This window comes from Barbus barbus (assembly GCF_936440315.1).
Source record: "Barbus barbus genome assembly, chromosome: 34".
Taxonomy (NCBI): domain Eukaryota; kingdom Metazoa; phylum Chordata; class Actinopteri; order Cypriniformes; family Cyprinidae; genus Barbus; species Barbus barbus.
The window spans coordinates 9,359,278-9,373,933 of NC_136762.1; the positions used below are offsets into that span (position 1 = coordinate 9,359,278).

The 14,656-nt window shown below is 36.3% G+C and overlaps 1 protein-coding gene across 17 annotated transcripts in view; it reads left to right on the forward strand.

Moving 5' to 3' along the window:
• Positions 1 to 13,506: 13,506 nt before the first annotated feature.
• Positions 13,507 to 14,656, forward strand: part of LOC306853891 (RNA-binding protein Musashi homolog 2-like) — a 274,331-nt gene continuing 273,181 nt past the window's right edge. For 16 of the 17 annotated variants that reach the window (XR_013782779.1, XM_079391569.1, XM_079391572.1 and 13 more), the window contains exons 1-3: positions 13,547 to 13,736; positions 14,003 to 14,043; positions 14,258 to 14,339. Coding sequence is in view for 16 of the 17 variants with exons in the window: in XM_079391569.1 (XP_079247695.1) it covers positions 13,675 to 13,736; positions 14,003 to 14,043; positions 14,258 to 14,339 (185 nt within the window). In the remaining variant the exon portion in view is untranslated. Of the gene's footprint in view, positions 13,737 to 14,002; positions 14,044 to 14,257; positions 14,340 to 14,656 lie in introns of all 17 variants that reach the window. The other variant, XM_079391568.1, reaches the window with a different exon arrangement.

Genomic DNA, 14,656 nt, shown 5'->3' on the forward strand with positions numbered 1-14,656 from the left:
TGGTGCTGCTACAGAAGGCAAAAGGCCATCCTTTGCGCTGAATTCTGACCTGTGGGGACACTAAATGAATGACTACAAAAACCAGAACAGTACTGCGTGATAGGACAGCAGGGCACTGCTATTCTGGGTGAATGAACTGCATTCAATGGGTCTTTGTGTTTTTGTATGCATGTAATTTTGCTCTAAAGCACGTCGATTCACATGTTGCATTATCATCTGGGTAATGAGCCGCTTGCTTTTGTCTCACTCAAGATCCATCTTGCAATAACGTCACATCTAGTAGACCCATTGCCATTAATGTCTCCTTGCATTCTGTATATAACATGGTACACGGTGTCCAATCCCAGCAACCCACCCAATTGGCTACTAGAAGCTGTTAATATACCTACCTGTCTTGGAGAAGATAAAAAGCTTTAAGCCTAAGCCTTTTTTTTTTTTTTTTTTTTGGTTTTGCATGGGATGTCATTGGGTCTGCTTTATTACTGTATAGTTTGTGAAAGTGTAATGGCACAGAAATGAATATTCCCTTTTTTTTGTGTCTTATCATTGATCATGCTGTTTCAGTCATGTAATGGCTTTTTGGCCAAGGCTCGTCCCTTTTTCAGCTGCTGAATTATTGCTAATCTAATGTTGCTGGACTCCAGAATGTCTAAGGTCATCCTTGCAGGAGACCTTTCCAGGCTTTGTGGGTTTTTTGATTGTTAGCACTACAGTTAGCCTCTAAAGCCCTTGATAAACTTCGCACCGTGTGAAAAATAAACAAAAGCACCCTGTTATGGCATATATTTGGCTTAACCAGAAAACAAATCTGGATAAAAACAGAAAATATATTTTTTTACACTTTTATTTTGAAACTATAATACACACTGCTGACTTTAGTTGTAGTATAGAGCTCTAAGTACATGAGAACTGACAGCATCTGAACATCAGCTTTAGTCTCCTGTGAGGGACATTACATGGTTTTCCACTATGCTACAAAGTTTTTCTGCAATATTTCCTTCACAAGCTCTTGTTTCTGCACTGTCCTGTGTTCATCTCAGGTATGAGCTTTTAATTTCTTTCTTTTGTGTTTGAGGAGAGTTTTTAGTCCTATTCTTTCAGGAATTGATGTGCTTGACCTGTGTGAACGTGCGCGGCCCATTATAGGTCTGCCTGCACCACAGCAGGTGAAATAAGGAACCACACTGACCTCAGAGCCGAAACGTTTCATTGTTCTGTCTTTAGGTCTGTTTGTTTTACGGTTTTTGTATTGATCAAGTCAAATTACTCTTTGCATACGCTCATATCTTGACTGACATGGCCTCCTACCACCAGTTCAAATGTGTCCTCCTGTATGTTCCTACCCGCTCTCCTTTAATGCAAAACCACGCTACTTTAGACTTGTCCAGGTGTATGTATGTGTGTGTGTGTATATATATATATATATATATATATATATATATATATATATATATATATATATATATATATATATATATACACATGATGTCTCACTGTACTTTTGTAAAAGCACTGGAGCGAGTGTAGGAAACAAAAGGGAACACTTTTTTTCTTTCACCCCCACCTTGCGAAATCTGCTCATTTGTTCTCTGTTGGTGGGAATGGTTTGAAATGTTTTCTTAGCTAGATAATTAATCATTTGATTATTTAAGAGTGTAAGAAGTCCTGTATAGACATGTCCAGGTCAGTTTTTGCCAGACTCACTACAAGGTTTGATTCTTTGGTTGTACAGATCTATTAAAAAAAGAGAATAAAGTTATTAAAACATTTAATGTTGTATTTTAGTTTTTTAAATCATTGTGACTTGTAATATACTGTACCAATCAAACTTGTAAAGTGTTCTCTAATGGTAAAGACATAGGCCTGTGTTTGAATGTCTAAATTTTTAATCTAAGCAACATTTGTCCTTCAGGGGGAGTATAAAATATACCTAGAGGTTTTCTATTTCTATTTTAATAAATTATCTATTCCTTCCTGTTCAAACCTTTGGGGTCAGTTTTTTTTTTTGTTTTGTTTTTTTTTGGGTCCGTCAAGGATACATTCAAATGAACAAGTGACAGTGAAGACCTTTACATTGCTATAAAAATATCCTGTTGTTCTTTTGAACTTTATTTAAAAAATCATAAATTAAGACCACTGACCATTGTTAAATGTTTCTTGAGTACCAAATTAACAGAATGATTTCTGAAGGATCATATGACACTGAACACTTGAGTAATGACTGTTGAAAATGTAGCTTTGCTGTCACTGGAATGAATTAGATTTTAAAATATATGACCCTGGACCAAAAAACCAGTCTTAAGTCGCTGGGGTATATTTGTAGCAATAGCCAAAAATACTTTGTATGGGTCAAAATATATTTTTCTTTTATGCCAAAAATCATTAGGATATTAAGTAAAGATCATGTTCCATGAAGATATTTTGTAAATTTCATACTGTAAATATATAAACTTAAATTTTGATTAGTAATATGCATTGCTAAAAACTTCATTTGGATTACTTTGAAGGCGATTTTCTCTATTTAGATTTTTTTGCACCCTCACATTACAGATTTTCAAATAGTTGTATCTCAGCCAAATATTGTTCTATCCTAACAAACCATACATCAATGGAAATCTTAAATTATAATATAATTTAATAATTTAGTAATATTCAGCTTTTAGATTATGTATAAATCTCAGATGTATAAAAATTGACCCTTATGGCTGGTTTTGTGGTCCAGGGTCACATATATTAAAATAGAAAAGATTTGTTTTACATTGTAATTTTCCGAAGTATTAGTATTTTTTTGTAGTTTTGTTCAAATAAATACAGCTTTGGTGGACATAAGGGGCTTCTTTCAAAAACCTTAAAAACATACATTGCCTATAGTAAGGCTTCATAAAACTTCATTTGTTTTCACAATTTATGTTGTATGATGTTAAACTGCTTTAAATTACTTTTTCCCCCCGCATAAATCTACACCCCACTCACCATAACGACAAAGCGAAAAACAGATTTATCACAACTTTGCATATTTATTAAAAATGAAACACTGAAAAAATGACATTTCACAAGTCTTCATACCCTTAACTCAAGACTTAGTTAAGGCACTTTGGCAACAATTACAGCCTCAGGTCTTTTTGGGTATGATGCAACAAGCTTTGCACATCTGCTTTTGTTTTTTGCCATTCTTCTCTTTAGATCATCTCAAGCTCTTGTCAGGTTGGCTGGGGACCATCGGTGGACAGCCATTTATAGGTTTCTCCAAAGAAGTCTGATTGGTTCCAAATCCCAGATCTGACTGAGCCACTCGAGGACGTTCATAGAGTCGCCCCTAAGCCACTCCTGCATTGTCTTGGCTGTGTGCGTAGGGTTATTGTCATATTGGAAGGTGAACTTTCAGCCCAGTCTAAGGTTCTGAGTGCTCTGAACCAGGTTTTCATTAAGGGTATCTCTGTATTTAGCTGCATTCAACTTTCCGTCTTCTCTGATCATTTCCCCAGTCCCTGCCGCTGAAAAACACCCCCACTGCATGATGCTTCCGCCACCAAGCTTCACCGTTGGGATGGTATTATGCAGGTGATAAGCGGTGCTTCGTTTCTCTCAGACATGAATAAGGAAATGAGGTTCAGCAGACCAGAGAATCTTTTTTTTTTTTTTTCATAGTCTGAGAGTTATTTGGGTGTATTTTTGTAAATTCCAATCATGGTTTCATGTATCTTTACTGAGGAGAAGCTTGAGTTTGGTCACTTTGCCATCAAGCCCAGATCGGTGGAGTGTTGCAGTGATGTTTGTCCTTCTGTAAGTTTCTCCCATCTCCATATAAGATCATGGAGCTCAACCAGAGCGACCATCAGTGTCTTGATCACCTCTCTAACCAAGATTCTTCTCCTTCGATTGCTCAGTATGGCCAGGAGGCTAGATCTAGGAAGAGTCCTGATTGTTTCAAACTTCATCCATTAAGGATTATGGAGGCTAAATGCTCCTGTGAACCTTCAACACAGCAAAATGTTTTTCGTAGTCTTCCCCAGATCTGTCTCAACACAATCCTGTCTCTCAGCTCTGCAGGCCATTCCTTGGACTTCATGGCTTAGTTTTTGCTCTGACATCCATTTCAGCTGTTAAACTTTATATAGACAGGAGTGTGTGCCTTTCCAAATCATCTCCAATCAACTGAATTTGCCACAGGTTAACTCCAGTCGGAGTATAGAAACATGTAAAATACAATCCACTGAATCTGGAATGCTCCTGATCTAAATTTCAAGTGTCAAAGCAAAGGGTATGAAGACTTGTGCAATGTCATTTTATCAGTGTTTCCTTTTTAATAAATTTGGGTTTAGCTTTGTCATTATGGTGAACGGGGTGTAGATTTATGTGGATAAAAAAGTAATTTAAAGCAGTTTAACATGACGCAACATAATAAAATGTGAAAAAAATGAAGGGGTATGAAGGCTTTCTATAGGCACTGTAAATGCTCATTTCTACTTTATATTAGTTGTAGTTCTTAACCTCTAGAGGGAGTTAAAGACCATTTTATGATCACGTTCCCACTCTTCAAGGCTGAGTTCATAAATTTGAGCTCTGTAATCCCAATAATGACATTTCCAAGAGCAAGGATATTCTCTGAGATGTGCCAGTGTAAACACTTCTAAATGAGAGACTGCTTTTATCCATCCTAATTCCGCAGCCTTACTTGACGAATGACTATTTTATTTGCTAGGAAGCTAAAGTGGAGTCATCTAGTTAAATCATAAGAAGGCCTTTAGCTTGAAGCAATTGTGCCTTTTTATAAACTTGAGAAATGAGCATATTGTGGGTGACCTTTGAACACTTGTACCTGAGCTTTTGTCCAGAAAAATTTTATATTTTCGTTCTGATCATGTACAAAACGCTCCTGGCAAATCCTTGATGATTTCAGAAGGTTTTCAAATGAAATCTCTTTCTGGTCTGTTCAAAATCACAGTTCCTTGTTGCTTAATTGCTGTTGATTTAATTAATTGGCTATGAGTTTGAATCTTTGGTTATGAAGTGCCATGAAATTGTCCATCTTCAGCATCACATTAAGGTGAATTTTAATATTGTCTGATATGTAGGTGACACCACATCTCTGGTTTTTCATGCTGTTGCAGACCGCCAAGTTAAGCACATATGTCTAGACTCCATAATGACAATATATTTATTCTCCCAGCGCTGTAATTCTATTCAATTTGGACTTGCTAAATCATAACTCTCCCTGCAAGTGCAAAATTCAATGAGTAAAAATGGAAACATATGCCTTGTCATGAGCCACCTGGCTTGTTTGGGGTTTAAACTCGAGACGCCCCAGAGTGTATTTATTACTCACTGATGGCTGCTCTGCCATTTAAACACATCCAAAAAATTTGTAGATCATGCCACAATAAATGATCCGATGAGAAACAAGGCAGTGGATCTGGCAATCAGGTGCTAAAATGGCAACTTTGTTGGATTTGTCAGTAAAACTAATGGGCTGACAATAGAAAGCTTGCTTCAGTTTTCTCTTTCTGTACATTTCTGTCAGACTGGAATGTGTTTTTTATAGCTGTGATTGCAAGCTATTGCCATTAAAAATCTCAAAACATGAAGATTATTCATCACAATATGCACTGGCTGAATAAATCATGTTATGATTGAAGTAACAGTCAATTAGTAAAACATACTGGTGCTACCATAGACCTCAAGTCAAGATACAAACTATCATAGTCATTTTTTTATTTATTTATTCCAATATAAACCACCATACTGAAACACAATTTCCCTAAGACAGTAATAATAATACAAATGAATAGACTACCTCAGAGTGCATTTTGGGAAATCATCATAACTGATACACAAATCTTGATGCATTACCTAATAACGAAAAACGAACAATATATTTTTATATAGATAATAAAAGTTCATGTTAGTTCACAGTGCATTAACTACTAATGTTAACAGAACCAATTTTAATATTTAAAATGCATGAATAAACACTTTACAATAAGGTTTATTAGTTAACATGAACTAAGAATGAACAATACTTCTACAGCATTTATTAATCTTAGTTAGTTAATTTCAGCATTTACCAATACATTATTAAAATCACAAGTTGTGTTTGTTAACATTAGTTAATGCACTGTGAACTAACATGAATAAACAACTGTATTTTCATGAACTAACATTAACAAAGATGAATAAATAGTGTAATAAATGCATTGTCCGTTGTTTGTGCATGTTAGTTAATACATTAATGTTAACAAATGACACCATATTGTAAAGTATTACCAATAAATGCTGATATTAACATTAACTAAGATTTAGAAGTTTTATTCATTGTTGGTTCATGTTAACAAATGAATTAATGTAAACAAATGAAACCTCATGTTTGTAATGTAAAAACAGATTTTATATCAGTACTATTTTCATTTACTGTACAATTCTAATATGTTCTCACTATATAATGTGCTGTTTCACATGGTAATAAGAGATCAAGGACTACTGAGCGTCTTCCAATAGTGTGTCTCACTATCATATGTCTGACTCATCCCTCTGACTGCATGCCATCCGTGGAATAGAAAACCTCATTTATCAGTATTCATTCTGTGTATAAATCTGTGAGTAATTTTCATTCCTTTTCAAAGAATATGACAGATTCAGGTGCAGGTGTCAGGTGCTGATGTGATGTGATAACATGACCACTAGATAGAGCTAGAGTTTGATATTTTAGCTATTTTTTCTTTTCCCTCAATGAGATCATCAACTTCTGGAGTGTCAGGACCATCTCCATTACAGGGCACTTAAATGAGCTTTTTGTCTGTCTGAGCTCCGTCAACTAGTGGTAATGTGTGCGCTCGCACAAGCCGAGATGAATCTAATGAAGGCACTCAAGCACACACAACCTTTATTCAGACGTCTTGAAAGGCTGAGCTTTTCAGCTCATCACTGGACAGTGATAATTATCCGAGGTCACCCTTGTCTCGGTTTCTGCCGCCAGACAGCTGAGGCCCTTAAATCTTTGAAAACTGTGTGCGAACACAATGGATATTCAGATGTCTTCTGTCATGCCAATGTTACACTGTACGGCAGTGCTGGAATTGGATGAATGTTATTGTCTCCTGAGGGGCCGTTTAACATCAACACATTTCTCATTTGATTGTTCTGCTCAGGCACGGCTAAATTACACTTAAATTTTCGTATTTCACCTCCCCTCTCATTTTCAGTAATGAATGAGCAGAGGCTGAAGTCCATTCTGCAGCCACCAAGGACACTTTTCTTTATTACCGTCCATTATGAGGCCGAATGTGTCTGTTTCTGTCTTCTGTCTAAAACCGTAACTGAGATCCCAGCCTTCTGAGACGGAATAATCGAGACTTTCTCCGCAAGGGCGATTCTGAAGCGTTTCAAAGTAATCTGATACCTGACCATCAAGGCTTAAGGCTGATTTATCCTTTCATTAATACAGTCTAGGGAACAAATTGGTTTTAAAACACACTGAGCATTGATATCTGTGCTTTTTAAACACCTTTTGAACACATACAGTGGCTCTAAAATGATTAAAAGCACCTTAAAAACATGAAGGTCATTGCTTTAGAAAAATATCAATCCAAGCATCATTTATTTAGAATAAAACACTTTTCACGGAAAAAAAAAATTGCACAGGTTATACATAGGTTATTTAAATGAATGGTTTTTCACGTGCTCAAAAATAGCATGTCTTTTTGTAGGTAACACTTTATTTTAAAGAACAATTCCCACTTTTTTTTATGCAAACAAACAATTTACAGGTGACAAATCAAATACAAAACAACCAAGGTCAACAAAACATACATGACAGCCAACATGATTTGTGTGTGTTTGTGTGTGTGTGTGTGTGTGTGTGAGTGTGACTGGGTGTTGGGGTGGAAGTACGTAAACAAAGGAACATGTAAAAAAAAAAAAAAGTACAACAGACATAACAATAGTAAAAACACTATAATAGTAATGATAACAGTAATAATAATAATAGCATTAATAACAAAAAATAGAGGATGGAGGGTGAGGAAGGTGATAAGTAATAATATTAATAGTAGTAGCAATAATATTAATAAATAAATAATAATAATAATAGTAATTAACTCAATCAGAATTGAGGAGAAGTTGGAGGGTTCCACTTTTTCTATTTCTATTTCTTTTTAACAATTCCCACTTTTAACTCGCATGCATGGTACTAGCATATTGGCCGTTTATTAGTACTTATAAAGCACATATTTATGACTTTTTTGCAGATGTCAGTTAGTTAGTTACTTATTCCATTTCATTTCAATATTTTTGAGGCCACTGTTTGTTGCTCAAAAAATAGAAAATGGGTGTGCATATCCAAATCCCCAAATTTGTCTCAAACGCAGAGCAACAAAATCAAAATAACCTTTTTTTCCCCCTGCCACATTATGTTATAACAATTCATCTTTATTTGAAAACACGTAATGCTGAGAAAGAGCATCATAATAATGGTTTTTAGTTTATGCTTGCCGCATGACTGTTAAACTAGCTTCAGCCATGTGACGCAAAGGGAATTATGACATTTGGTCTCTGGCATCCTCAACAGAATCTACGAGGAACAGTGACGTGTGACAAAAGGACAGACACTTGGAGACATAGAGTTAAGTAATTGGAGGTTCGCATAAAAGCGTGTAAAGGGCCCTCAGCATCTCTCCTTACACTGACACCATCTGCTCGGCACTGATGTGAACTCGCGCGCACAGCATAGCCTCTGTTTGTGTGTAGCTTCTCGAGCGGCTGATGAATAGAACGTCTGCTTTGTAGCGTGTGCCAATAACTTTGATGGCAGATCATTAGAATGAGCGCTAACATCTTTTCTGAGTGGCCTTTTTTGTTACATTCCTTGATGTGTACAGGTGTGGATAAAGGAGGAAAGATCCAGATTTGAATTTGAATATAGTGAATCGCACATAGCCTAAATGATGCTGTCAGAGCATTAGCTGTGGGCATCTCATAATACCCACAGGGGCACAATAGCACAAATGCTATATTGGGCTCGTGGAAATGTGACAGATTTGTCGAACCGACATTTCTGTAAATAAAGCAACAGCCAAATGTTGTCTGTGAAACAATCTGTGCAGGGAAATAAAACAGAAATGGATGTTTGGATGTGATAAGAAACAGCAATTCATGTGACAGGATAATGCACATCAGATAAGGTGATTGAGGAAGTGCTCAATGCTCATTTAGTGATGATGTGACAGCACTATTGATTTATTTGAAATTCACATACTGACCATGTCAGTAACATGACTGATAATCTCTGCATTGATTCCATTGATTCTTGGGTCTTTTGAGCCAGATTTGATTTGCTTCAAAGGACAAAATAGTGTTTTAATTCACATCCTTTTCCCTATTAGTGATTTTAATCATTTTAGGCTTTTTTGAGTTAAATGTGTGATTTATAATAAGAAACTGTTTTTTTAAATCCACACTGAATAAATGAGAAATTTAGAAAAGGTAAACAAGTATCACTTGTTGATTTCAGAATGGTTTTAGTTATAAATAAATGCTTTAAAATGCAAAGTTCAAATTTAAACTCAACCAATGAGGTAATCGGAATTCTCAGGAATTACATTTTTAAAAATCTCATTTTAAATCATCCAATGAAGTAATTAACTTATTTTCCAATTAAAACAGAGAGAAAGAGTATAGTGGACCAGCCCATTAGAAATAAACAACCATAAATTGGGTTGTCTCTGTAGGTTATTTTCATATTTTTGTCCCCTCTAAAAAAAAAAAAATACTTCTATAAAATATATTCTCTTCACAATGGCAAGAAAGGGTAGCCATGTTAAATAGTGAATATATTTGGACTCTTCAGGATGACAAAACAAGGATTTCTAGTGCCATGATGGCAAGACATTTAGCATAGTTTTTCAGATTTGAAAAGAGATCATTCTGGGTTTCGAAAATGTATCAAACTAAAGAACTTTTACAATAATTTCTAAGAACCTGAACACTGCTTTGAAAAGCGACAACGTGACTCCATTCTTTATTTCAACCTCCATTAAAACTGTTTCTTAAACATGAAGTATTATCGCTCTAATTATCCATTTAAAGATCTGAGAAGATATTTTCTAACTCCATTGTCAAATTGGCCATTTTAGACAATGTTTGGCACATTACATTTATCTCTCTAATTGCAAAATGCACAGGCTCTAATTGGACAGATCTGTGTTGTGCACTTAGTCTAGTCTTTAATAAGGGTCTTCAGTTCAGACGTCTTTCTCCGCTGTTTTTGAAGACTTAATGGATTTCCAGAGACATTAGATTTAACTTAATAATGGCGAGGGTTTCGGCATTAATAAAGCGTGGCTTCAAAACCGGCGAATGCAAATGTGTATATTTAAATATCCTCTTGATGTGTGTTTCTTTTAAAGTTGCATTTCAATTTCATTTCATCAAACCCGACAGCCGTGTCTCTGTTTATGTCACGAGCAATATGAATATGCATATGGTGAATGGTAAAATTCATAAGCGTATGAAACTGATGCCTCGTCTCGTGGCAGCGGTGTGTTTATTATGTAGATGATTTTTGGCTGATCTACGTGGCGAAATGTACATGAATGGATTTGTTTTTGTGCACTCAGACAATTAAATGTGTCAAAAATGTTTTGAGCTAATTCTGCTACTAATAATACAGTTCTAACAAGTAAATGATACACTAATAAAAGGTCTAATGAGGTCCACAGTGTTCTTTAATGAACCAGTAAACGTTTGGCCTCACAATAAACATATCCCTAAATGATCTTTAAGGCTTATATGCTATGAAAACACTCGGGACATCGTGTAGATATTTAAAACCTTGCTCCGAACAGTAATTTCCTGTTCAATTATGCCAAATCTCAATGAGCCATGATTCTAAAAACAGCCCCCTTTGATGGCCCAGTTGTGAAGATCTGGCATAGTGCCTCATGGTAATGCAATGACAAGGCATAAAACACAACATGCTTTCAGGTGGTCAGATGAAATGTTATTTTGTACTTTCTTTCAAAACGAAAGGCAGCTGTGCTGAATAAACTATTTTGCCCACCATTATGCTTATCAAATCCTATTATGAAATTATGTAATTTCGATTATCTTAAATACCCTGTAAAATGTTCCGCCAAAGCCTATCAGAAATTTAATTGCACATTGAATTACGATTGGAATGGAACGGCAGTGGTGATGCATATTTGAACTTAACAGAAAGGACATTTCAGGCTAAGAGCAGAAGGAAGCTCAATTTCTGCTGATAATGATTATTATTAATACTTGCTAGAATTAGTAATGTCGATAAAAACTTTTATATTGAAAACAATAGTATCTTTGACACGTTGTTTATTTTATTTTTTATTTTTTTCAAAATGGTGGTGTTGTCTTGCTCAAGGCCCGAGAGAGAATAAACTGAGAGGGGAGAGAGATGTTTCGTTTTCTGGGTTGTGCCCCACAGGAACCCGTGTGTCAGTTTACCAACAAGCTGCCCGCTAGGCAGTGAGGTGAGACAGCGGGTTCACCTGCCAATCAAGAGCATCTCAGCCTCCCTCCTCTGGACACCGGCTTTATGTGGGCTCTTTACTTCAAGAGTTCTGACTGTTGTTCAGAAGCTATCTTTAGCAGGAGAGGCGAGAAGAGGAAATATGAATTGGTATAGGTATAGAGAACAAAATGAAGAATGATGTGGTGTCTTTGGGCCGTGGAGCCTCTCACAAACAGAGCTGCAGGAAATAAACAGCCATCACTGTAGCATGACTGAAAATCCACTGAGCAGGCAGCCTTAATTGAGCCCCTCTCTCTGTCTATTTCCTTTTTGCTCTTCCCCCTCTCCATGGATAATAAGCACAAGATCCCTTAACCTTTTTGTGCATTTTAAAGACCATTAATCGATGTGTGAAACTGCATTTTGCAGAAGTCAAGGGGTCTACAGACCCTCAGGTGGTGTGTGATAGCTCAGATATTTCCAGTTTAACGTCTCAATGTGACAGATGGGTGTCGCTGAAGGAGGTGTATTCTGTACAGTCAATATGTGAATATAAACAGCATTGGAAAACAATAATCATACATAATATTTGCATGTAGGCTTGCGAATGTGATTACAAGTATTGATTTATGATATGCTTATGTTTAAGGCATGTTTTCTTTGGTCAGTGAGTAGGAGTTTATTGCTGTTAGATTTTATCACCTTATAGATATCATATTTGCGTACTGGAAAAATTGGTGCATTATTATTATTTAGTCATTTAGCAGACGCTTTTATCCAAGGAGACTTACAAATGAGGACAACAGAAGCAATCAATTGTAGTATTAAAACTAAAAACAGATCCAAAACTAAAATCTAAAACTTTATAAATACTACATATACACATTTTAAAAATAAAGAAATTAAATAAAAATGACAAATGCATACAACAAAATTTCAAAACTTAACATTTAAATGAAAAACAAAAAATAAAGCTAAAAACAATTAAAAATATTAAAGAACAAAAGGTATAATAATGATTCTAACATAACACTAAGCCAAACACCAAAAAAAAACCAACACCTATATATATATGTACAACCACACCCACATACAGACATATATATATATAGCTACATATACATTGATATATTCTCTCTCTCTCTCTCTCTCTCTCTCTCTCTCTCTATATATATAATTTCCATTTAGTTTGTTGAAGTATTAAAATAACTTTATCAAAGACCTATCCAGACAATAAATTCAGACATTATTTATCTAAAATTAAAATAGATAACAAATACAGATCACGTCAGTATAGTTTATCAGTAATCCTAAGAAATAACACTGCCAAACACACATGCTAAAAACAACAACTTACTTACACATAGTAAGAAATGGTTATACAAACTGGAACAGAAGTGAAACAACTCGTAGAAAGAGTTTTCCCTTGGAAATTGTATAGAAACTTGTAAAACATACTTCAATAATTAGTTTTATTTACAATTTTAACATTTTTCATATTGTGTGTAATGTTATACCATTAGTGCATGATGTGGCATGTTTACAAATGTGATTTCTAAGTCTTATCATTAGTTCATAATAAGAAAAAGAGCTATTTATAAACCCTGAAGATTTAGGGAAAAAATGACATCCTCCACTGATTTAATCAAACAAGTCTGTCTGTAAATTAATTTACGCCCTACTTGCTTTTTGGACATGTTTGAGCAACTCAAAACAAACAGAAGGTAAGTTATGAATTCTCTTTGGGGAGAAGTATGAAAATTTAATCAGTGCTTATCCATATTAAATGTGATGTAATATTTCTCTATGTTAAGTTGCAATGAAAAAAAAAATCTAGCTGGAAAAGATCACTGATCTTGGAGACCTATCGGTGCATCACTCAGGCAGACTTTCCGTAGCTTTGTTTACATTGGCTTCTTTCATTTCTACGTGTGTTTAATGTGAATCCGCTACGCTTGTGTGTGTCCGATGTGACAATAACAAAAGTGACCCTGATGCTCTGAGCCCCGGGTGGGCGGGGCCATGCTAAAGACGTCAGTGGAATGGGTGAGGTGACGAGCCCCTCCTGCGCTCCGCCCCGTGAGGGGGAGGGGGAGGGAGCTGATCCCACGTGTGACGCTCGCATTCCCGGCTCAGTAATATTCTCTTAGCTCTGACAGTGTGTGTGTTAGTTACTGGCCATAGTTGGGTTAGCCATGGAGGGAGACGGGAGCCAAGCCACATCTGGAAGCCCTAACGATTCGCAACACGACCCGGGGTAAGCCAGAGCCAATGCTGACAGCACTTGACTTTTTTCCTTGTGTGTTTTTCTCCAGTGAGCATGTTTTAAAAACGCTCTTCCGGGTGCACGCAACTACTACACCTTTGTTTGATGTATATTAGAGAGCACAGCCTGTCGGGGCTCAGTAAACACACACCGCTCTGCTTTGCCTTCGTTTAGCTCTGCTTTTTTTGTCGCTAGCTACACGTCAAAATGGCCGATCTGACATCTGGACTCACTTCTGCTGTGTTTTCCCCTTACAGTAAAATGTTTATCGGTGGCCTCAGCTGGCAAACTTCACCAGGTAAGAGACCGATGGTTGGCTGTCGTGTGTCGGGCTGTGTTGTGTTTCTTTCATTGTATCCAGCGTGGCGCGCTGTGCGGGATATGTGCCGTCATTTGAAGTCCTCTATTCGACCCCTGTTAGACATCCAGGGGGGCGTTTAATTTACAAACTGGTGTGTAACGCATGAATGCTTTGCTCATGTGTGCTCTTTTCTTTCTGTTTTGTTTCACAGACAGCCTTAGAGACTATTTTAGTAAATTTGGAGAAATCAGAGAATGTATGGTGATGAGAGATCCCACGACAAAACGCTCCAGGTAAAAAAAAGGACTCTGTCTTTTTATTTTTGAATCCCTGAACACGTTGAGGTTTTTATTCAAAGCCATATAAACTGGCAATTTTGCCCTTGCGCTGTAATTCGGATGCGACTGGATCGGTGTGTTTGTGGATAGGATCCAGTTTGACATTGATTTGGGATTCTTCATGTTAAACCAAATGTCTTTAATAAACCGGTTTCTTGTGTTTTGGCACGTTAGTGGTTTTTTTTCACACTTGAAATAGTTATTCTTATCCCTGGGTTATTTTGTTCCGTGTTTCACACCGTTCATACTTTACCCTGGGTTAGTAATTAATC